The 25,141-nt window shown below is 45.8% G+C and overlaps 1 protein-coding gene across 3 annotated transcripts in view; it reads left to right on the top strand.

The window, feature by feature from the left end:
* Positions 1-25,141, top strand: part of LOC115469025 — a 194,884-nt gene that overhangs the window by 118,982 nt on the left and 50,761 nt on the right. For all 3 annotated transcript variants that reach the window (XM_030201281.1, XM_030201279.1, XM_030201280.1), the window contains exons 9-11: positions 1,217-1,337; positions 3,700-3,794; positions 4,225-4,290. In XM_030201281.1, the coding sequence (XP_030057141.1) occupies positions 1,217-1,337; positions 3,700-3,794; positions 4,225-4,290 (282 nt within the window). The remainder of the gene's footprint in view (positions 1-1,216; positions 1,338-3,699; positions 3,795-4,224; positions 4,291-25,141) is intronic.

Here is a 25,141-nt window from a genome sequence, read left to right on the forward strand (position 1 = left end):
CAGGAAGTACTTTGTTATTTAGAAAGTGCTTGATAAGGTACACTGCATTGATAGCTCATCTTTATCTAGACATTTATTCACGCCTTCAAGGATTTCTAATAGATTAGTAAAGTACAGTGATTGACTTCTCATGTTTCCAAGTCTAACTCCGCCCTAGAGGGGTAGGTCTAGGATAGTTAGGCCCCTTGGGTTGGTTATGATAAAAGGGGAAACCCAACGCTGCATTTCATCCAGCATATAATTATGCATCCACATGCTTAGTCTTGCTATGACCTTGTCTCACTATGACAGAGCACCCCTGTCACCTCATCCCTATACATTCCCCCCCACAGAACTCTAACAGCCCTCTGGAAAGGACGGCCACACCCACTAGTAGTCATGTGTGCCGGCCCTTGGAGGCCCGTCAAGAGGGGAATGAAGAGTTATTCTAGCCCTTGCTCTCAGTAAAATACAGGCCAATGGCCCAGGCTAAGAGCTAGGCCTCTTGAAATCCAAAAATCATCTCTGATACAAAATATATTTCACTGCAGCTCAAGCTGAAATGAGTTCCCAGAGAGCTAGCCTGTAAAAATCAGAGATCACCTTTGACACCGTTACATTTCACTCCCTTTGTTAAAGCCTTGTTGTCTGTTCCCCATTAAATCATATTTATCCATATGAGCAGTAACTTTTGTTTTTACAATTGTTTCTACCACTTTATCCAAACACCAATGTCAGGCTCACGGTTTTTAATTACCTGGGTCACCTCTGGAGCCCAGTGTGAAAATTAGGATTACCTTGGCTACTCTTAAGATTTGGAGTACAGAGATGACTTAATACAGATTTCAGCATTGTATAACTATAGTCAGGACAATTTTTCCCTCTGTCCATTACTTTGCACTTATCAACACAAAATATAATCTGCCATTTCAACTTCCAATTCTCCAGTTTGGCAAGGTCCTCCTTTAAGATAAACTGTTTGTACAGTACATATTTTTATCTATTTTTATAGAACTTTACTACCTATTATAAGTTCCAGCACCTTGTCTTGAAAGGGGTTAGAGTAGCTCTGTCTGTGGAGTTCATCCTGTATTAATAGCTTGGTGTATGTATGTAATAGCCTTGCAAGGGCAGCTCACTGTATGTGTTTAATAATTCTGAAGGACAGACTGTTGAACATATGTACTAACTATAACACTGCATTTGGCTATAAATATGTGTGAATTGTTTATTCCAGGAAGTCAGCTACTGCCAAGGAATGAGCCAGATTGCTGCTGTATTGCTAATGTATTTGAACGAGGAGGATGCTTTCTGGGCACTGGCACAGTTACTGACCAATCAGAAGCATGCCATGCATGGTAAGAGCCTTCAGAAAAGAGCTGTTTTTCAATGTTCTCTTACCCTTCCACAAAGTGATGATGAACACAAACAGCTTTTCAGAGCAGCAGCTATCAGCCTGGGGTGGCTAATTCCTTGCTAAACTCAGGGATCCAACCAGGAAAGTACTGACACAAATGAGTTATGTATGATCTAAATTATATACAGGACTGGTAAATGCATTCTTGAGATTTGGTGATTGGTAAGAATGAGTTGGGCATGCTGCTGGTCACTAAAACTAAATGTAAGTATTAAGATTTTAGGAGCAGTTGGTTTATGGGCTGGTGCAGATATGTGCCACAGCCATTGTCAGTCAGAGTTCCAAACAAGGTATATTCACATATGCAAACTGTATTCAATATCATACAGTACATTATAGAAAGTCTCATGCCTCTTTTAAAATGTTCACCTTTTCTTATTTCTTCTCAAATCAGGGGGAGAGTAATGGATAAATCCAAAATGTTATTACAAATTACTCAACTAATTGTTGAGTCTTAAAGAGAGGATAACAGGAAGGACAAAGCCTGAGAACTTTATGGGAATAATCCCAGAATTTAAATTTCAGTCATAGGCATAAAAGCCTTTTTGTATAAAAACTTTACTGTATTATATTGTGCCCAAATCAAAGTGCATGAATTAATGAACTGAAGAAAGAGAAAACTTAACTTCTAAATTTATAGGTCATGCTCTGTGGCTAGTGTTTTCCGGTAACTAATTACATAACTGCTGCTTCAATGAATAAGCTAGACCCCCAAAAAATACACAAATATATAATTTAAAATTAGAAGACACAAAGAAATCAACCTATGAAGTGTTGTACTCGCTCATATGTAGTACTGCCACAAAAAAAAACCCCAAACCACGCTTGCTCTTAAAAAGATGCTCTCAGATGACAACCAATCACTGGAAACTGCATCATGATTGGTAAAAAAACACACTCCTTACAAAACCAGATTTTTCTTATCAGCTTAATAAAAAAAAAATAGACCCATTAAATAGCTGCATTGAGACCATCTGGTTCAGTAGTTCTCAATCTAAAAATCCATTGCTGTTCTTCCTAGAGTAATGTATTCTTCTGCAAGGGGACAGTGGAACATGATCCAACACAAAACACTGCAAATCTGCAAAAATATGCTCTTTTATCAAGGCAATGTTTTACTGTTGATGCTTGCAACATTTTGTTTTTAAGACAGCTACAGTGTCAATTTATTCTAATCCTAAATTTCCTTGTTAAGGGCCCTGTTTACTAAGCTGTGCTAGAGGTGCGTTAGTGCTTTTAGCGCACGCTAACTGTGTAGGCGCCTATAATATTCGTATGGGCACCTACACAGCGCACGCTAATTTTGTGTACGCACTAAAAATGCTAGCGCACCTTAGTAAATAGGGCCCTAAATGCCTAATGTATATCTTCTTGCAGGGGCATTGAATAATGTACATTACAAACTCTATAGCACAGTCTGTGTTAACCTAATACTTGTACGCATTGCTGTCCACATTATATGCAGGTTACTTTATCACTAGAGGGCTCACAATCTAAATGGATGTATCTGGGGCAATGGGGGGGTTAAGAGACTTGAGTAGATCAAACAATAAACAGTATGGGCTGTTAATCCTGCTAAGGTAAATATAACAAAAACTGAAAAACAGCCAAACACAAACTCAAAGGGTCGTGTAGAAAAAGGAATGCACAGCAATGGCTAACTAGTGGGAAATTCCCTCAGAAACCAAGGTACCTACCAAGGTCTGAACACCAGGACACTGATATCTACATGAGATTTATTGTGCCTGTGATCTTGTCTCTTTCATAGGGTATGAATATCCCACCTACTTACAAACAAGACTGTTCACAATAGAACTGGTAATTCAAAAAAAGCATTATCAAAAAGATAAAAGCTTTCTAAGCCAAAGCATAACATAAATAAACTTAGCTTTCTTAAAGTTGGCTTGATAACCCCACATTCAAACTGTTAACTTTCATTTGTTCAACGGGGCCCAAATCGTTTCACCCGCTTCATGGCTTCATCAGGAACCACAGTTTAACATAATCACATGCATATTTTGCTGATTATACTGTATCTGATTTGTGGAGCGATGATGTGTGAGACTGTTAGATGAAAACTTGTACTGCAGCTGACAGTGCTGCACACCCTCTGTAGTGGGTGGGCATTTCTGTGAGGGAAGCGCTGTTGATACTTTGCCTGATCTATGAGGGGTGGGGTTGAGGGGGGTAAGGGAACCTTGCACCGTGTGTAGGTAAAGCTTAGAGTACCTTGCAATGTTTTGTTAGGGATTAAATGACTTAAATAAGGAGTGCCTGGTCTCATGTCCTGTTTTGTATCCAAGGATTTTTCATACCTGGATTCCCAAAACTGCAGAGGTTTCAAGGACATCATGATCAAATTATAGGCAAACTTTTTCCAAAGCTGAAGAAACATATGGTAAGAAATGATAAAAACTTCATGCTTCTATCTTTTTTCTTGGTCTAACATTTAGTACTACAGCAGAGCACTCTAGTACACTGTGGAAGGATGTGTAGAATTACAGGGGGGGGGGGCAGAATGGAAAGGAAGAAAGAGGCCCTAAAAGATGTTTTCTTGATGGGAAAGATAGAGGCCATACAGCGGGTTCCCCAATACAAGTCAGGTGAACATAGCAGAGAGGATCTCTCTGCAGGGAAAGATCATTGAAGTCAACTTTTCAAAATGGTTGGGGGGTGCTAAACTTCCCTGGACATAGTGACAAAGTTAGCTCAATATTGGGGGTGCTCAAGCACCCACGTTCCTACAAAGCTGGCTCCTATAGATTAGGTTGAAAATCTAGTAGTATTTGAGTTCCTTATGTTAACCTGTGACTCATTCTCCTCTTCAGGATAAGGAGCAGATGTCCACTGGCATTTATACCACCAAGTGGTTTCTGCAGTGCTTCCTAGATCGAGTAAGGACTGTTTTTGTTACCATCTATACAGCCTGCATCCTAAACAAAACCTTCCCTCCCTTCAATAATAATGATTTGGAAATTAATGGTCCATAATGATAATTGTTGCTAAGGATTCCAGTCTAGGTTTGCTTCTAGCCACAGTTCTCACCATCATTAGCCAACAAACTAGACTACAGCAGTATTACCTCCTGGATATGTACTAAAACATCCTCTCTATCCCATATTAGCCACATTTTGACCTCCGCGGCTATTTTCATTTTTTTTTAATCCCTTATTACCAACCACTTTTTTCTCTTATACATCACCAGTCATTAAAACAATTATTCCCAATCACCCCCTGTACAAAATGCCAAACCAGGGATTGGCAACGCTGGTCCTTGAGTGCCACGGGAAGATAAGGTTTTGAGGATATCCACAATGAATATGCATGCGCTACCTCCATTGTGTGCAAATCTTTCTCATGCGTATTCATTGTGGATATTCTGAAAATCTGACCTACCTGTGGCACTTGATGACTGGAGTTGCCTCGCCTTGTCCCAAACCAACACATGTCATTTAAAAACAAATCCCACCCTCCCTCAACTCTCTCCTAGAGCCATCACTATCACATCAACTTTACCCCAAGCCTTCCCCTCTCTACCCACCTGTTACCCCTGTTCAGACCACCAAGCACACAGTTTCTAAACTTTGTGAAATTGCTCCATTGTATCCCCCCTCAAAGCTGCTAGCTTAGGAGATTATGGCTTTTTCCAGGTCTCTAACTGTACTGCAATAACAGTAAGCCGTTTTGCTTTTCTTCTCTTCATACCTGTAGATCCCCTGTTCAGGCGTGCTAGCTCCATCCTTTTCTACACTCTCCTACCCAATGCTTTTTCAAAGATGAAACACCTCTTCCCAATACACCTTAATTTTTGGGCATTCCTGTAGGTGGAGCTAGCTACAGTAAAGTGCCTTATGTGCACTATAAGAGGGGGAGAGCAACAATCTGTAATGGTAGTTTTATTTGTATGAACAAAATCCCTTCCCACACATTATACAAATCCGAGTTCTTTTGCTCCGGGAACTGACAAGCAAGGAAACAAGCTAAGTATTATAAAAATAAAGGCTGTTTATTTACATGTAAATGGACTGACAAAAGTGAAAACACAAAAAACTGGAACTCGTATGTAATTAGGTGCAAATGTAAGGTAACTCAGGAAAATGAAAGACAAATGTTCTTATCAGAGAATACGTTAGAGTGAACGCATAGATTTCCAAGGTTTGTCTTAAGGAGTTCTCTGGTACCAATTCTGGGAAACCTACAAATTTGTCCCTTCGAGTACAATTTTCCATGTCCTCGAGTTTTTGTTGTGCACAAGTGAGTTTCACCAGGCAAGTAAACTCTGCCGCCTGGGCCTGCATCATATCTTCCACCTGTTGAGACTCTACACTCAAGCTCTCCCACTCGTCTGGTAAGATCCGAGGTAAGCTGAGATAGATCTGTAATTTGCTCAGATAGTTGCTGAAACCAAGGGTCCAGAGCCTTTACCACCGCCTCAGTCAACTCTGAAATCGCTGCCGACAAGCAAAACAACTGCTGGGCTTGGGAGGACTCTGCCATCTTGTCCTCACTCACGTGGCTGCACTCTTTCTCCTTGCACCAAGGCTTAGATGTCATCAATGAGCTGTGCCTATTCAATTATCTGTCCATAGGCCACTTCGAAACTTAATATATTACTTTTAAGGGAGGGGTCACTGAGCAGCTCTTAACCCACACACCCAAAGCTGCTCATAGCATTATGTGATCTCCGCTTTTGCAAGTTTAAAAAAAAATGTTTCTGGGTAGTACCGCAAACATTATCTTCATTCTCACAATTCTCCCCATCCAAGACGCACTAAAATTTGACTGCCGTTACAATTTTACTTTATTATTTTCTCCATTAATGGGATAAAATTCACTGAGAATTGTTAGATATCAGCCACTAAATTGATACTAGATACCTAATGTGATGCTTCGCTCATTGAAACAGAAATCACACTTTTTGACTTCCCCGTATTGGCATTAAAGCCCATGATTTCTCTAAAAGCCTGCAATTCTTCCATTGTCCCTCCCCCGCCCCCCACGAGACTACAGGGTTTAGTAATGTAAATATAATATCATCCACAAATAAAGTTGCTTTATAATTCCCCTTCCATGACAGAATTCTCCTGATTTCTTTTGTGCTATGCATTGTGGTGGGTATAGGGTATTGGGCTCCGTGATTCCACTAGCTTGTGGCAAATGCTCACGATGTTGGTAGTTGGTAGGCTCTACTCCCATGGTGCTTTTCCCCCTGCTTACTGGGTCAGATTGTGCCCTGTTTTGTTTCCAGTAGTCTGTGAGGTAGTGGCCATTTTTGTAAGCCAGTTTTAGATCCCTTTCACGTGTTAGCCACGTTACAGAACTTAGTTCTTACCTTGAATGTGGCTGAAAGAGGGCATTGTACACCATTTTGCCAGCTCTGACCTACTGCTAATCTCAGTACCAGGGAGACTCGTTGCCAGTGGGGCACAACCTCTGATCTGCAGTTAACTGTGAGTAAGCGTGCTTATTCCAATAAAGGACGTTTTCGGAGAGATTAGTCTTCAGGTGTCAACTGGTGTGCCAATGTTATATAGCAGCAACAAGTCCTAGAGGCCTGCGTGTATGCAGGTCCCTGGGGCACTTTTAGTGGGTACCGCAGTGCACTTCAGCCAGGTGGACCCAGGCCCATCCCCCCCTACCTGTAACACTTGTGCTGGTAAATGGGAGCTCTCCAAAACCCACTGTACCCACATGTAGGTGCCCCCTTCACCCCTAAGAGCTATGGTAGTGTTGTACATTTGTGGGTAGTGGGTTTTGGGGGAGGGGGGTTGGGTGCTCAGCACCCGTGGTAAGGGAGCTATGCATGTGGGAGTGTTGTCTGAAGTCCACCGCACTGACCTCTAGGGTGCCCAGTTGGTGTCCTGGCATGTCAGGAGAGCGAGTGTACTACGAATCGTGGCCCCTCCCACGACCAAATGGCTCGGATTAGGACGTTTTTGAGCTGGGCGTTTTTAGTTTCCATTATCGCTAAAAAAACCAAATGCCCAGCTGAAAAACGTACATTTTTTTGAAAATACGGTCTGTCCCGCCTCTTCACGTACCCGTTTTCGGACATAGATGCCCATGGAGATGGGCGTTCGCGTTCGATTATGCCCCTCCATGTCACCTTCAGGTCCATTTGCCTAATAGGAGGAAGCAGGACATTATTAAGGCAAAATGTCCTGCCTTCCTCCAATTATATACAGAGACATTTGCTTCCCCTTCTATCTTTGGAGTAATATTTGTCTGTGTGTTTGGTAGATAATACACTTTAGCCATAGGAGGAATTTCATCTTTTGGACTACCCACAATTTCTTTTAAAGATCTCTTTAAAACATCTAAGGAAGACACATTATCTAACACTGGAAAATTAAGCAGTCTAAGATTCAGATGTTTTATTTAGTTCTCAAATGTCTCTAGTGCAGTTTGAGCTTCCTTAATCTTAACAGATTTCTGTTCTAGAGATAAAATTTGGCTACCAAATTCTTTTAAATTAGATTTTTTTTAGATTGTGCTAAGAGTTGATCAGAAAAGGTAACTGCCATAGAACATATCTGAAAGAAATTCTCCAGGTGTATTAAGGCTTGCCAAACTGCCTCCAAAGCGATGACCAATAGTTTAACTACAGGTGTCAATTGCTTACCCTCCCTTGGCTTCTGCTGATACCCTTCCATCCTCTGGGGTTACAGCAGTTTGCCTCCCAGGATTTCTGAAGCTAGGATCGTGGCACTTTCTACAACACCTTCCACTCCTAGTAGTACATGCTGTCCCCTCCAGATTTCACCACTGTCGACACAATGCCAGGGCCTGCACCACCAAGGCCACGTCACTCCAGCTCCGTAACAAGGGTGATGGATGGCTAGATAGGGAAAGAGATGCTTCACCCACGTTCCAAGATGATCCTGCTGGGCTCGCAATCAGCTGGTCACCTGCAGTACGACAAATAAAGAGGCCCATCTTCTACGGTCAGGAAGGAGTCGAGGTAGTTTAAGAGAGAAAGACATTTATCTTCCCTTTCCTTTTACTAGTCAAAGTATAGCCAAGGGAAAATTCTTTTGGTAACAAGGTAAGCGCAGAGCAAATGCCGTTGCTGTCTCTCAATCCTTCCTCCATATTGCTCTGCCTCCCAAAATTGAATAGTTCTGGGTAAAAAGAATCTTCCATGGCTTCCCCATCATAATATTGTAAACCACATTCTGCTCCCTGTTTACCATGTCCATTAATTATAAATAGCTCCTCGGTCCATGTCTCGGTCCATGTCTGCCCACTCCTTTTGAAAAATGCCTTTTGTTTTCAACAGTCTTACATGATCACCTTTTGCAAAATGTTTCTCAGCCACTCCTAATTTTGCATCCCCTCGATAGATCTTTTTCCAGACCTTTAGAAAATTCAGAGGTGTCGTGTCAATCGGTCTGCCTGATACGGTTCTATGAAAACTGATTATAGATGCATAGGAAGGCCTGTAATGCATCTACACAGCGAAAGGTATTGCGAGATGTGAAGTAACACCCCATTGTAGACTTTAAGGTGTGGTTAAATCTTTACACTTTGAATGCTTTTATTTATTTATTTTATTTATTTGTTACATTTGTATCCCACATTTTCCCACCTATTTGCAGGCACAGTGTGGCTTACATAGTACCATACAGGCGATCGCCAATATCGGTATGAACAAACACAGAGTGATGTTGTAATGTAAGATGGTTCATGTGTTACAGACACATTAGGGAATCTTAAGGGAGAAGAATTAAGTTAAGTCCAGTACGAGCTTTGGTTTTGTTGTATTGCATGGTTAAGTCATTTAAGTTGGATTGTTAGGGTATGCCTTTCTGAACAGGTAAGTTTTCAGTAGTTTCTGGAATTTTGGGTGGTTGTTTGTTGTCTTCACGGCGTTTGGTAGTACATTCCATAGTTGTGTGTTTATGTAGGAAAAGCTGGATAAATAGGTTGATTTGCATTTGACTCCTTTGCAGTTTGGGTGGTGGAGATTTAAGCATGTTCGAGTTGATCTTGAAGCGTTCCTCTTTGGTAGGTCAATGAGATCGATCATGTATCCTAGGACATCTCCATAGATGATTTTATAGACCATGGTGCAGACTTCGAATGTAATACGTTCTTTGATTGGCAGCCAGTGTAGTTTTTCTCGTAGGGGTGTGGCGCTTTCAAATCTCGTTTTTCCATATATAAGCCTGGCTGCTGTATTTTGCGCAGTTTGAAATTTCTTTAGGATTTGTTCTTTGCATCCCACGTAGATTCCATTGCAGTAGTCTAGATGACTTAGTACCATGGTTTGTACCAGGTTGTGAAATGTTTCCCTCGGGGAAAAAAGGCTTTACTCGTTTGAGTTTCCACATTGAGTGGAACATTTTCTTTGTTGTGGCTTTCATTTGGTTCTCCAGTGTGAGATTGCGGTCAATAATAACTCAGAGAATTTTTAGGCTGTCGGAGATAGGGAGGTTGTGATCTGGGGTGATTATGTTGGTGGGTTTGTTAGTGTTGTATTGGGATGAGAGGATGAGACAGTGTGTTTTTTCTGTGTTAAGTTTTAGTTGGAATGCATTCACCCATGAATTCATGATGTTTAGGCTGAGTTTGATTTCATTGGTGATTTCTGTTAGATCATGTTTGTAAGGGATGTATATTGTGACGTCGCCTGCGTAAATGAAGGGGTTGAGGCCTTGGTTGGATAAGGACTTGGCTAGTGGGGTCATCATTAGGTTAAAGAGGAGCGGTGATAGTGGTGATCCTTGGGGTACTCCACAGTCTGCTTTCCATGGTGATGATTTCATTGGTGATTTCTGCTAGATCATGTTTGTAAGGGATGTATATTGTGACGTCATCTGCGTAAATGAAGGGGTTGAGGCCTTGGTTGGAAAAGGACTTCTCTAGTGGGGTCATCATTAGGTTAAAGAGGAGCGGCAATAGTGGTGATCCTTGGGGTACTCCACAGTCTGCTTTCCATGGGACTGGGAACACCAAGAAGTCAAACTAGGCATGTACCACAACATGGGAGACATACAAATAGAAATGCATTTCCTCTAACACTTTTTTTTTCTACCTTTGTTGTTGTTTTTCCCATCATGTTGATCCTAATTTTTCTTTTCTGCTTTCCTATGTGTCTTCTGCTTTTTCTGAGGCTGCTGTCCATTTCTCATTTCTCTTCTCTCCTTCTGTCTTGTTCCATTCCCTTATTACATCTGTCTCTGACATATTGATCTTTCTGTGCTAGCTCTTTCCTCCCTTTCTTTTTCTGCCTCCATGTCTACTCAGATTTCAACAGTGCTTTTTTTTTTTGTAGGAAAAAAGGTACCAGTACTTATTATGGGTAACCTTGGGGATGGGGTCACCATCAATGCTTCTGACAATGGTAGCCACACCCACAGAGCAACACCCCTTTTACCGCCATGGCACATATAAACAAGCATCACTGAGAATATTATACCAGTCTAGGAGAAAAAAATAACTTGTGATTTTTTTTTCATTATAAATAATTTCTGTAAGCTGTTACAGCTCCAGTATACCAAAAATGACTCAAACCAAATTTGCATACAGACCAGGAATTAGGAGAACAGTCTTGCCAAATCTGAAACACAATATGTTATAAAAATCTCAGAACCTAACAAACAGATCCCTATTCAGACACTTGGCCTTGCAGTCACATATGCAGAACAGAAAAAATGCCCTCTTCAAATTATTCAAAAATTAACTTAAAATCCTAAGAATCTAGACTCCGCATGCAGCACAATACCAGAAAAACAGACAGGAACATGTTTCCTCCTATATAGTGCAAAATAAGATAGATGTAAATTCTCAAACTGGACATATTCCAAACACTAAAATGAAAATAAAATGATTTTTTTCTACCTTTGTTGTCTGGTGACTGTTTTTCTTATCGTGTTGGTCACAGTCTCTGATTCTGCTACTCTCTATCTGTTTTCTTAACTCTGTTTCCAGGGCTTCCTTTCCATTTGTTTATTTTCCTCCTTTCTTCTTCATTTCTTGCCCTACATCCATAAGTAAAAGCTGGGTCCTCTGTGGAATTGACTGGAGGAGGTATAACGCAGATCCAGCTTTTGCCTATTTTCTCCATCCATGTGCAGTTTTTCTCCTCTCTTCCCTTTCCCTCATCTCCATCCATGTGCATCTTCTTCTTTTCTCTTTCCTCTCCTCCATCCATGTCCAGCATTTCTCCTTTTTCACATCCCTTGCATCCATGACCAGCATTTTTCCTCTCCCCTCCAAAAAGGTTCCAGAGGAGATCCAGGAAATTATAGACCGGTGAGTCTGACGTTGGTGCCGGGCAAAATGGTAGAGAAAATTACAGAGCATATTCAAAAGCATGGATTAATGAGACAAAGTCAACATGGATTTAGTGAAGGGAAATCTTTCCTCACCAATCTACTACATTTCTTTGAAGGAGTGAACAAACATGTGGATAAAGGTGAGCTGGCTGGTTGATATTGTGTATCTGGATTTTCAGAAGGTGTTTGAGAAAGTACCTCATGGAAGACTCCAAAGGAAATTGGAGAGTCATGGGATAGGAGGTAGTGTTCTATTGTGGATTAAAAACTGGTTAAAAGATAGAAAACAGGGGGATCACGTGGTGCCATGGGAGAGAGCAGTCGCTGAAAAGCGAAGCTCCCAATCCTCCAGAGAATCTAACTCACTAATCGAACAATAGGGGCTTGATCCGACCCGAGGAAACGACTGGAACAGTGAGAAAAGATACAGAAGAGACAACCAGCACTTACTGGGCAAAAGTCGTTACAATGGCCTCCAGAATACCGAGGAAAGACAAAGACAAGCACAAGAGCGTGGAGAACAAGATGGCGGACGAACCTTGCTCCTCGGTGTGCTCGGCATGGACGGCGGAGATAACAGCGGAGGTAACCGCTGCAGTAGAAGCTGCGCTAGATAAAAAGCTGCAAGCTCTATATGATAGAGCGGAAGAAGCCCACGAACGGCTGGACGGCTTTCATTTAGACCTAGACCACCTGCAGCAGAGAATTAGCGATGTGGAGGACAAAGTAGCAGAAACGGCGGGGCCTACGGAGGAGATGGAGAGAAAAATGGCCGAACTTGAGCAAAAGCTGGACGATTTGGAAAATCGGTCCAGACGTAATAATTTACGTCTCATCGGCTTACCGGAGCACCTGAGAGATTCTGAACTGGTGGAGTTACTGGAGCGGTGGCTCCCGAAGGCCTTACAGCTAAACGTTGCGCTGGGGCCTTTAAGAGTGGAGAGGGCCCACAGAGTAGGGCCGAAAAGAAATACAAATAGCAGACCGAGAGCGGTGATCCTAAAGATTTTAAACTATGGACATAAACAAGCGATATTGAGAGCTATGCGATCGGGCCAAAAACTTCAATATGAGGGGAACAACGTGCTTTGCTTTCAAGATTATTCGACCAGGGTGGTGGCGGCGAGGAGGGCTTATGCGCCTATATGTGCTGAACTGCATGCCCGAAAGATCAGATTTGCACTGGTGTACCCCACCAAATTACAGGTGACCCACGAGGGATCTGAGAAAGCATTTGAAGAACTAACAAAGGCGCAAGAATTTATCAACAGCTTAATGCCAAAGACAAAGGAGGGAGAAGATTGAAGGCTGAGAGTGACATGGAATTGGCGGGAGACGAGCCGAAGCACGGCAAGAATATCGAACAGCCTAACAATAGGAATCAGAATCAAAACGACGATTTACAGTAAAGAGCTTGGAACTAGTTACAGAGTCTTATTGACCAAGACATGAGACATTAAGAGTTGTGGTTTGAACATAATGCAACCAAGATATAAAACAACTATCCTGAATGGCAGAGAGATTTCACAACGTGAACAATCTTCATTCAAAGGGCAAAATGGATAAACACTGCTGAGTAAGGTTGCAGAGCTGCGCCTAGCGACACAGTTCTCTGTTGACTGTTCTATTTTATTTTATGTTATTTTTTAATTTGTTTGCTGGTTGTGCACTGTATAGCTGGGTTGGATTAGGAATATGTTTCCAGTTAAACAGACAGAAAGTAATTCAAATGAAGGAGGAAGGGTGCCTATACGTGAGGAGTTCAATTTGAACTCAAAGGGGCAGAGGAGGGAAGGGAATATGGGGGACAAGGGAGGGAGGGGGGGGGGAGAGGGAGGGTTAGGGGATTTCACAAGGCTAGGATGAGGAGGATTTTACGGATAAAAAGAGGGAACAGTTTGTTACAAGAGAATAATGGGAGGAGGGGTAAGCTGGGATACCTCTCTTCTACAGGAAAGTATAATCAACATGATAGGTCATTAGCTGAGAGGCTAAAGGAAACGTAATGGTAAAGGTAATTTCATGGAATGTGGGGGGGATACACTCCCCTCTTAAACGATCTAAGATTCTGCAAACATTGAATAGATATAAAGCGCAAATAGCCTTTTTGCAGGAAACACATCTAAACTCATTGGAACATAGTAAGTTGTGTAAATGGTGGGTCAACGAAGTGATAGATAATCCAGCTCTAAATAAAAAAGCAGGAGTAGCCATACTGCTCCGCAAAGGATTACAATATGTGTTAAATCGTAAAATTGTAGACCTACAAGGGCGATATATAATTCAACATATTACACTACAAGGAAAACCTCTTTTGCTGGTTAATGTATATGCACCAAACCAGTATGACAAAGCATTTTACCAGAACCTTGTTAGGCAAGTGCAAAGTTTTGGTCAACTCCCAATAATCATGGGGGGGGGATTTTAATATGGTGTTTGATCCATTGATGGATAGCATGGACCCCACACGGGTAAGACCAGTGAATTATAGTAAAGGAGTACCCTGGATCTGCTCGAGCCTGGACTTGGTGGACTCCTGGAGATTGCTACATCCAGGAGAGCGAGACTTTACGCATCTATCCAGGGCCCATGGGACGCAGTCTCGTATCGACTACTTACTTACGTCACAGAATAGTGCTACACACTTGGTAGAGGCAGTGATAGGGCCCACACAAGTGTCAGATCATGCTTTGATTTGGGTTACAATAGAGTGGGGGGACACACCAAAGAGACCGTTTAGGTGGAGATTCCCGAGAAAGCTTTACTATGATGCACAATTCCACTCCTTTATGAAGGATAAATGGAAAGATTATGCAGAGCTAAATAGGGACAGCTTTCAATCCGACCCCATACTTTTTTGGGAAGCTGCCAAGGCGGTATTGAGGGGTCATATCATCTCATATTCTGCCCATAGAAAGAAAGCAAGAGAGGCTGAAATGCTTAGGCTGGAAGCAAGGGTACGCAAGCTGAGGCAAACTTATGGGCAAACTCATTCCACTGTTCACAAAAAAGCATATCTGATGGCATAGATTGAATTAAATCATTTAGTGCACACCCGCACACAGCAATCTCAGATATATTACAAATACCAGTTGTACAAACACGCTAACAAGCAGGGGAAGTTCTCCGAGGACAAGCAGGCTGCTTGTTCTCACGACTGGGTGACGTCCGCGGCAGCCCCCACCAACCGGAAAAGGCTTCGCGGGACGGTCGGCACGCAGGGCACGCCCACCGCGCATGCGCAGCCGTCTTCCCGCCCGTGCGCGACCGCTCCCGCCAGTTCCTTTTTTTCCGCGTCTGGAGAGAGTTGTGCTTTGCCGCTCTCTCTGTTTTCAGCCGCCGGATTTTCGATCGCGTTTACGCGGATCGTTGCTTTTTTCTCTTAGTTTTTTGTTACCGCCGGTTTCTTTTTTCAAAAAAAAAAAAAAAAACCTGAGCGTGTGGAGCACGCGCTCCCTTTTTCCCTCGTTTCCAGCGGGGACGCCGCGTTGCGGCCTAGTGGCCGCACGGTCGTTTTCTTTTTTCGAGGTGTGATTTCAGCCACCATTGACGACTTTGACTTCGCCGACGCGATTTTTCCGTCGATGTCCTCGAAGGTCCCGAGTGGATTTAAAAAGTGTGGTCGCTGCGGCCGGCCGATCTCGCAGACCGACACCCACGCTTGGTGCCTCCAGTGCCTCGGGCCGGAGCACAATATCAAGTCGTGTTCCCTGTGTCTCGGTCTCCGGAAACGGACTCAGGTTGCGAGGCAAGTTCTGCGGGACCGTCTTTTTGGAACTTGCGCCGGCCCCTCGACGTCGACCTCGACGGCATCGGTATCGACGCCCGGTCCTTCGGTACCGGTATCGATGCCCGAGACATCGGCACCGATGGCATCGACCCCAGGAGAACAGGGCCTGCCGGTCCGCCGGCGAGGGTAGAGGTGAGCGGCCGCGTGGGCAGTCGGCCCCGGTCACTCCCTCAGCCCGTGGCCCACGGGACCGAACCCTGTCTGACCCGGCTACTCGGGACCGAGGGGGATCGTCCTCCTCCTCCTCCATACCTCCCGGCGCCGGTGACGCGCATCGAAAGAAAAACAAGAAGCGTCGTCACCGGTCGCCCTCGGTGCATCCGGACATCGGAGAGGAGGCGACGCCGAAGCGTCATTGTCGAGAGGAGAGGTCCCCGTCGGTTGTGGAGGTACCGACGCGTCAGGGTTCCGGCACCTCGGTGCCGTCTCCTGGCCCCCATCAGCTTCTGGCACCGACACCCTTACCGGCCCCACCGCCTTTCCCAGCAGCGGGCCTAGACGAGTGCCTCAGAGCCATCCTTCCGGGGATCCTGGAAGGGCTGATGCGCCAGGCTGTGCCGGCGCCGGGGGTGCTTGCGCCCTCGGCGCCGATGTCTGTGGCGCCGGCGAGCTCTAGCCCGGCGCCGGGGCTGTCGACACCGCCGCCGCTTGCGGCGTCGGTCTCGACCGCCACGCAGGTGGAGTCCCCGTCGACGTCGATGGAGGGAGCTCCGTCCCCGCCGGCGCGGGAGTCCACCGCTCGACGACACCGAGACCTCGGTGCCTCGACGTCGAGCCGGGCCCGGTTCAGGACTCAGCTACATGAGCTTATGTCCGATACCGAGGATGAGGCCTCGTGGGGGGAAGAGGAGGACCCTAGATATTTCTCCTCAGAGGAGTCTACGGGCCTTCCCTCGGACCCCACGCCTTCACCGGAGAGGAAGCTCTCACCTCCTGAGAGTCTCTCCTTTGCCTCCTTTGTGCGGGATATGTCTATTAGCATTCCCTTTCCCGTGGTCTCTGTGGAAGAGCCGAGGGCCGAGATGCTCGAGGTCCTCGACTATCCATCACCACCTAGAGAGTCCTCCACGGTACCGCTGCACAATGTCCTCAAGGAGACACTGCTTCGGAACTGGGTGCGACCGTTAACTAACCCCACCATTCCCAAGAAAGCAGAGTCCCAGTACAGGATCCACTCTGACCCAGAGTTAATGCGGCCCCAATTGCCCCATGACTCGGCGGTCGTGGATTCTGCTCTCAAGAGGGCACGGAGTTCGAGGGATACCGCCTCGGCACCCCCGGGGCGGGAGTCTCGCACTCTGGACTCATTTGGGAGGAAGGCCTACCAATCCTCCATGCTCGTGACCCGCATCCAGTCATACCTGCTCTATATGAGCATCCACATGCGGACTAATGTGCAACAACTGGCGGACCTGGTCGATAAGCTCCCGCCGGAGCAGTCCAGGCCTTATCAGGAGGTGGTCAGGCAGCTGAAGGCGTGCAGAAAGTTCCTGTCCAGGGGTATCTATGACACCTGTGACGTGGCATCTCGTGCTGCGGCCCAAGGTATAGTGATGCGCAGGCTCTCATGGCTGCGTGCCTCTGACCTGGACAACCGCACCCAGCAGAGACTGGCCGACGTCCCTTGCCGGGGGGATAACATTTTTGGTGAGAAGGTCGAGCAGCTGGTGGACCAACTGCATCAGCGGGAAACCGCTCTCGACAAGCTCTCCCACCGGGCGCCTTTAGCATCCACCTCAGCAGGTGGACGTTTTTCCCGGGCCCGGCAGGCTGCACCCTATTCTTTTGCAAAGCGTAGGTACAACCAGCCGGCCCGGACAGCCCCAGCGCGCTCGTTCCCGTCAACAGCGTGCGCCTAAGCAGCCCCCTGCGCCTCCACAGCAAAAGCCGGGGACGGGCTTTTGACTGGATCCATGGGAACATAGCCGCCCTCAAAGTGTCCGTACCGGACGATCTGCCGGTCGGGGGGAGGTTAAGTTTTTTTCACCAAAGGTGGCCTCTCATAACCTCCGACCAGTGGGTTCTCCAAATAGTGCGGTGCGGATACGCCCTGAATTTGGCCTCCCTGCCACCAAATTGTCCTCCGGGAGCTCAATCCTTCAGCTCCCATCACAAGCAGGTACTTGCAGAGGAACTCTCCGCCCTTCTCAGCGCCAATGCGGTCGAGCCCGTACCACCCGGGCAGGAAGGGCAGGGATTCTATTCCAGGTACTTCCTTGTGGAAAAGAAAACAGGGGGGATGCGTCCCATCCTAGACCTGAGAGGCCTGAACAAATTCCTGGTCAAAGAAAAGTTCAGGATGCTTTCCTTGGGCACCCTTCTGCCAATGATTCAGAAAAACGATTGGCTATGTTCCCTGGATTTAAAGGACGCATATACTCACATACCGATACTGCCAGCTCACAGACAGTATCTCAGATTCCGCCTGGGCGCACGGCACTTTCAGTATTGTGTGCTGCCCTTTGGGCTCGCCTCTGCCCCTCGAGTGTTTACCAAGTGCCTCGTGGTGGTGGCGGCCTACCTACGCAAGCTGGGAGTGCACGTGTTCCCATATCTCGACGATTGGCTGGTCAAGAACACCTCGGAGGCGGGAGCCCTCCGGTCTATGCAGTGCACTACTCGACTCCTGGAGCTGCTGGGGTTTGTGATAAATTACCCAAAGTCCCATCTCCAGCCAACGCAGTCTCTGGAATTCATAGGAGCTCTGCTGAATACTCAGACGGCTCAGGCCTTCCTTCCCGAAGCGAGGGCCAACAACCTCCTGTCCCTGGCTTCGCAGACCAGAGCGTCTCAGCAGGTCACAGCTCGGCAGATGTTGAGACTTCTGGGTCATATGGCCTCCACAGTTCATGTGACTCCCATGGCTCGTCTTCACATGAGATCTGCTCAATGGACCCTAGCTTCCCAGTGGTTCCAAGCCACCGGGAATCTAGAAGATGTCATCCGCCTCTCCACCAGTTGCCGCACTTCACTGCTCTGGTGGACCATCCGGACCAATTTGACCCTGGGACGCCCATTCCAAATTCCACAGCCCACGAAAGTGCTGACGACGGATGCATCTCGCCTGGGGTGGGGAGCTCATGTCGATGGGCTTCACACCCAGGGTCTGTGGTCCCTCCAGGAAAAGGATCTGCAGATCAACCTCCTGGAGCTCCGAGCGATCTGGAACGCACTGAAGGCTTTCAGAGATTGGCTGTCCTGCCAAATTATCCAAATTCGGACAGACAATCAGGTTGCAATGTATTACGTCAACAAGCAGGGGGGCACCGGATCTCGCCCCCTGTGTCAGGAAGCCGTCGGGATGTGGCGTTGGGCGTGCCAGTTCGGCATGCTCCTCCAAGCCACGTACCTGGCAGGCGTAAACAACAGTCTGGCCGACAGACTGAGCAGAGTCATGCAACCGCACGAGTGGTCGCTCCATTCCAGAGTGGTACGCAAGATCTTCCGAGAGTGGGGCACCCCCTCGGTGGACCTTTTCGCCTCTCAGACCAACCACAAGCTGCCTCTGTTCTGTTCCAGACTTCAGCCACACGGCAGGCTAGCGTCGGATGCCTTTCTCCTCCATTGGGGGACCGGCCTCCTGTATGCTTATCCTCCCATACCTTTGGTGGGGAAGACCTTACTGAAGCTCAAGCAAGACCGCGGCACCATGATTCTGGTGGCGCCCTTTTGGCCCCGTCAGATCTGGTTCCCTCTTCTTCTGGAGTTGTCCTCCGAAGAACCGTGGAGATTGGAGTGTTTTCCGACTCTCATCTCGCAGAACGACGGAGCGTTGCTGCACCCCAACCTTCAATCCCTGGCTCTCACGGCCTGGATGTTGAGGGCGTAGACTTCGCTGCGTTGGGTCTGTCTGAGGGTGTCTCCCGGGTCTTGCTTGCCTCTAGGAAGGATTCCACTAAAAAGAGTTACTTTTTCAAGTGGAGGAGGTTTGTCGTGTGGTGTGAGAGCAAGTCCCTAGAACCTCGTTCTTGCCCTGCACAGAACCTGCTTGAATACCTTCTGCACTTATCAGAGTCTGGCCTCAAGACCAACTCAGTAAGGAATCACCTTAGTGCGATTAGTGCTTACCATTATCGTGTGGAAGGTAAAGCCATCTCTGGAGAGCCTTTAGTCGTTCGATTCATGAGAGTCTTGCTTTTGTCCAAGCCCCCTATCAAGCCTCCTACAGTGTCATGGGATCTCAACGTCGTCCTCACCCAGCTGATGAGACCTCCTTTTGAGCCACTGAATACCTGCCATCTGAAGTACTTGACCTGGAAGGTCATTTTCTTGGTGGCAGTCACTTCAGCTCGTAGGGTCAGTGAGCTTCAAGCCCTGGTAGCTCACGCTCCATATACCAAATTTCATCACAACAGAGTAGTGCTCCGCACCCACCCAAAGTTCCTGCCGAAGGTGGTGTCAGAGTTCCATCTTAACCAGTCAATTGTCTTGCCAACATTCTTCCCCAGGCCGCATACCCGCCCTGCTGAACGTCAGTTGCACACATTGGACTGCAAGAGAGCATTGGCCTTCTACTTGGAGCGGACACAGCCCCACAGACAGTCCGCCCAATTGTTTATTTCTTTCGACCCTAACAGGCTAGGGGTCGCTGTCGGGAAACGCACCATCTCCAATTGGCTAGCAGATTGCATTTCCTTCACTTACGCCCAGGCTGGGCTGACTCTTGAGGGTCATGTCACGGCTCATAGTGTCAGAGCCATGGCAGCGTCGGTGGCCCACTTGAAGTCAGCCACTATTGAAGAGATTTGCAAGGCTGCGACGTGGTCATCTGTCCACACATTCACATCACATTACTGCCTCCAGCAGGATACCCGACGCGACAGTCGGTTCGGGCAGTCGGTGCTGCAGAATCTGTTTGGGGTGTAAATCCAACTCCACCCTCCAGGACCCGAATTTATTCTGGTCAGGCTGCACTCTCAGTTAGTCATTCGTAGGTCAATTTTCTGTTGTACCCTCGCCGTTGCGAGGTTCAATTGACCTGGGTTCTTGTTTTGAGTGAGCCTGAGAGCTAGGGATACCCCAGTCGTGAGAACAAGCAGCCTGCTTGTCCTCGGAGAAAGTGAATGATACATACCTGTAGCAGGTGTTCTCCGAGGACAGCAGGCTGATTGTTCTCACCTACCCTCCCTCCTCCCCTTTGGAGTTGTGTTTCATATTTTATTGCTTGTCATTCAACTGGCGGGAGCGGTCGCGCACGGGCGGGAAGACGGCCGCGCATGCGCGGTGGGCGTGCCCTGCGTGCCGACCGTCCCACGAAGCCTTTTCCGGTTGGTGGGGGCTGCCGCGGACGTCACCCAGTCGTGAGAACAATCAGCCTGCTGTCCTCGGAGAACACCTGCTACAGGTATGTATCATTCACTTTATTGGCGAGACTGGCGCATCAAGCGGGAGGCAGACGATGGATATCACATATACAGGATACACAGGGAGTGAGTCATCACAAGAATACTGAGATTGGAAAAGTATTTGAAACCTTTTATGCTCAATTGTATGCACCACCTACGGAGGAGGGGCTAGAGGCAAAGACATATTTAGAGGGACAAAAACTGCCACAGCTTTTGAGGAGTCAACAAGAAGTCCTGGAGGAGGAAATCACGGAGGAGGAAGTTAGTTGGAATATAAGAGCTAGTGCCTTGTATAAATCGCCAGGAGTAGATGGGTTCACGGCAGAGTGGTATAAAATTTTGGTGGAGGATATTACTCCCTGTGTGACTAGGGCACTTAACTCGCATGTCCTTAGAGGAGAGTTGCCGACCTCGCTGAAATTGGCACAAATAATTGTGCTATTGAAGCCCGGGAAAGACCCCAGCAGGGCAGAATCTTACAGGCCCATTTCTCTGATATCATTTGAAGCTAAGCTGTTGGCCAAGATACTGGCCAACAGACTGGCCGGATTCCTCCCACATTTGATATTAGACCCACAGGTGGGATTTGTTAGGGAAAGATCAGTGGCAAAAAATCTAAGAAAAATACTACTGGCGTTGGAACAGGTCAAATACATGAAAACCTCCTCACTCCTTATTAGCTTTGATGCACATAAAGCATTTGACAGAGTGAGATGGGACTTTCTGTTTGGGGTCTTAGAGGAATATGGTATTGGAGGATTTTTTAGGGAAGCCATACAGACTTTATACAAGAACCCAATAGCAGAGATATCCGTAAATGGAGTGACCTCTTGTCAATTTCCAATTTGCAGAGGCACTAGACAAGGATGCCCTCTTTCGCCACTCCTGTTTGTACTGGCGTTAGACCCTTTAATTCGGGATATTATGAATTTAGAGGAGATACAAGGAGTAAATATAGGGACCGAACAATTTAAAATCTCAGCATTTGCGGACGATCTGTTAGTCATTCTTAGGACCCCAAAAGACTCATTGGCAACACTTTTGGAACTTTTTAGGGAATATGGGGATTATTCAGGATTTTGCTTAGATAAATCTGAGGCCCAGGCATTATGGATGTCTGAGGAGGAATGGGCGAACTTAGGGTGCCCCTTTAAGAGAACGAATTGTTTGTTTAAATACCTTGGCATACAGCTGCCAGGAGATCCGGCCAAATTGTATTCACTAAACATAGCTCAATTGTTAGAACATACAAAACAGATGCTAGAGAGGTGGATAAATCTGCCATTGTCATTATCAGGGAGGATCTCGTTGTATAATATGATCCTGTTTCCAAGGTGGCTGTATTGTTTTCAGATCCTACCATTGTATCTAACTCAAAGAGATTGGAAAAAGCTGATGGGCCTCCTCTCCAAATTCTTTTGGAATAGGAGACGCCCACAGATCAAATGGCAAAACCTATTGGACCCATGGAGTCGAGGAGGATTTGGGGTGTTAGATTTAACACGCTACAACAAAGCGAGTTTGCTGAGACATATAGGGGACTGGTTGTTGGGAACCTCACATTATACCCCAAGGACGATGGAAGAGCAGTGGGTACACCCCCTGAAATTACAGTATGTGCTACAAGCAAAGCTAAAGATGTTGCCAGCACATTTACGGAGGAATGTAGTGATCAGACCTCTTAGATTGGTATGGCGAGATTTGGGCAGGTTTTGGAAGTTTGATGAACACCATAGTAGATTATTACCTATAATAGGGAATGGTGAATTTTTACCGGGTATAGACGGTCCAAGATTTAGACGATGGCAGCAAAAAGGGCTTATCCTCCTCCAGGACATTGTGGAGTCAGATGGGGGTGTCAAAAAATTGGAATCGTTAGGTTTAGGGGAGCTTCAGTGGATAGACAAATTTGCATATCGACAGATCTCACATTATATTGAAAGTCTACCACGCCAATCTCTAGCTATTGATGTACTTACCATGATAGAAAAATTGTTGGAGGTACCCTCAGAGGAACCTATAACCATTTCCTTAATACAGAGACGACTTATGAATAGTATATCACATAGAATGCAAACACACTTACAGGAGAAGTGAACAGAAGACTTAAAAAAAGGAATCACTGCACAAAGAGTACTGAGTAGTATGAGGCATATTCCACAGAGAATAAGTAATGCAGAGTTAAGAGAGTGCCAAGGCAGAGTATTGTTCCGGGCCTATACCTCCACATATAGACTGTATCATATGGGAGGAATAGACTCCCCACAATGTAGTAAGTGTGGAGGACCACAATGTACATACTTTCACGCCATGTGGGACTGCCCCAATATACAGCAATTCTGGGTGGGGATACATAGGTTTCTGACACAAATATTGCACAGACCTATCACAATGAGCCCAGAAAATGTGTTACTAGGAAAGGAGACAATAGGAGGTACCAGTGATGCCCATCTTGATCTTTTAATGTACAGAGCGTTTTTAATAGGGAAAAAATGCATTTTAACAAATTGGGTCTGTCAAGAGGCGCCTTCATATTGGCAATGGCGTAATAGAATACATGCGTTGTTACTCATGGAGCTGCGAGAAGTTCAATGGAACTTTAAGAAACAAAAAAAGTTCTATCTAATATGGAAAGCTTACATACAAGTTTTGGCCCCAAGGGCACGCAGTACTGTTCTCAATCAATTAGGAGGTTTATGAAGGGAAACAGAGTACCATCAGCAAGGAGCAAGTAACAATCACTCTCCGCATAGGAACACCTGGCCTTGAGGGGAAGAGGGGACGGGGGGAGGCAAGAGGGGAAAGGGGAGTAGGGGGGGGGGGGGTATTAGGAGAAGGGAGAAAAATGTAATTGTCAATACAATTGTATTTGATGGAGAAGACAAATGCGAATCTGCGCATTATAAGATATGTTTTAAGAAAGGGTCTGAAATATTCCACTTAAGCGGATGCTAATTATTATTACGACAAAAGGATTAGCTTAGCTTTGGATGGTAGATATAATGTGATGTATCTCTCGCTGTAATGGAACGGGGATGTTTGTAAATGAGGAGGGTGGGGGGAATGAACAAATGTTGTAATTCATAGTTGGATTTTCCAAAAAATTTAATAAAAATGTTTTCAATTAAAAAGATAGAAAACAGAGTAGGGTTAAATGGTCGGTATTCTCAATGGAAAAAGGTAGTTAGTGGGGTTCCCCTGTGTGCTGGGACTGCTGCTTTTTAACTTATTTATAAATGACCTAGAGAGGGAAGTAACTAGTGAGGTAATTAAATTTGCTGATGACAAAGTTATTCAAAGTCATTAAATTGCGGGAGGATTGTGAAAAATTACAAGAGGACCTTACGAGTCTGGGAGACTGGGCGTCTAAATGGCAGATGACGTTTAATGTGAGCAAGCACAAAGTGATGCACGTGGGAAAGAAGAACCCGAATTATAAATACATCATGCAAGGTTCCACGTTAGGAGTCACAGACCAAGAAAGGGATCTAGATGTCATTGTTGATGATACATTTAAACCTTCTTCTCTGTGTGCTGCTGCAGCTAAAAAAGCAAATAGAATGTTAGGTATTATTAGGAAAGGAATGGAAAACAAAAATGAGGATGTTATAATGCCTTTGTATTGCTCCATGGTGCGACTGCACCTCGAATATTGTGTTCAATTCTGGTCAACGCATCTCAAAAAAGATATAGTGGAATTAGAAAAGGTACAGAGAAGGGCGACGAAAATAATAAAGGGGATGGGATGACTTCCCTATGAGGAAAGGCTAAAGCGGCTAGGGCTTCCCAGCTTGGAGAATAGGCGGCTGAGAGGAGATATGATAGAGGTCTATAAAATAATGAGTGGAGTTGAACGGGTAGATGTGAAGCGTCTGTTTACGCTTTCCAAAGATACTAGGACTAGGAGGCATGCGATGGTATGTTATGGTGGCTGCCTTATCCTCTCATCTCAACATAACTACAAACCCGCAACCTTAAACACCCCAGGACACACACTTCGTATTTCAGACAGCCTAAAAATACTCGGGGTAACTATCGACTGCAACCTCACTCTCGAGAGCCAAGTAAAAACCGTAATAAAGAAAATGTTCTACTCAATGTGGAAACTCAGACGAATAAAACCTTTCTTCCCGAGGGATACCTTTCTTAAACTAATACAATCAATGGTCCTAAGCCATGCAGATTACTGCAATGGAACCTATGCGGGATGCAAAGAACAGCTCACAAAAAAACTCCAGACCGCCCAAAACACAGCAGCCAGACTGATATATGGTAAAACACGATTTGAAAGCACTAAACCCCTTCGAGAAAAGCTGCACTGGCTCCCAAT

This window comes from Microcaecilia unicolor, chromosome 4, assembly GCF_901765095.1.
Source record: "Microcaecilia unicolor chromosome 4, aMicUni1.1, whole genome shotgun sequence".
Lineage (NCBI taxonomy): Eukaryota > Metazoa > Chordata > Amphibia > Gymnophiona > Siphonopidae > Microcaecilia > Microcaecilia unicolor.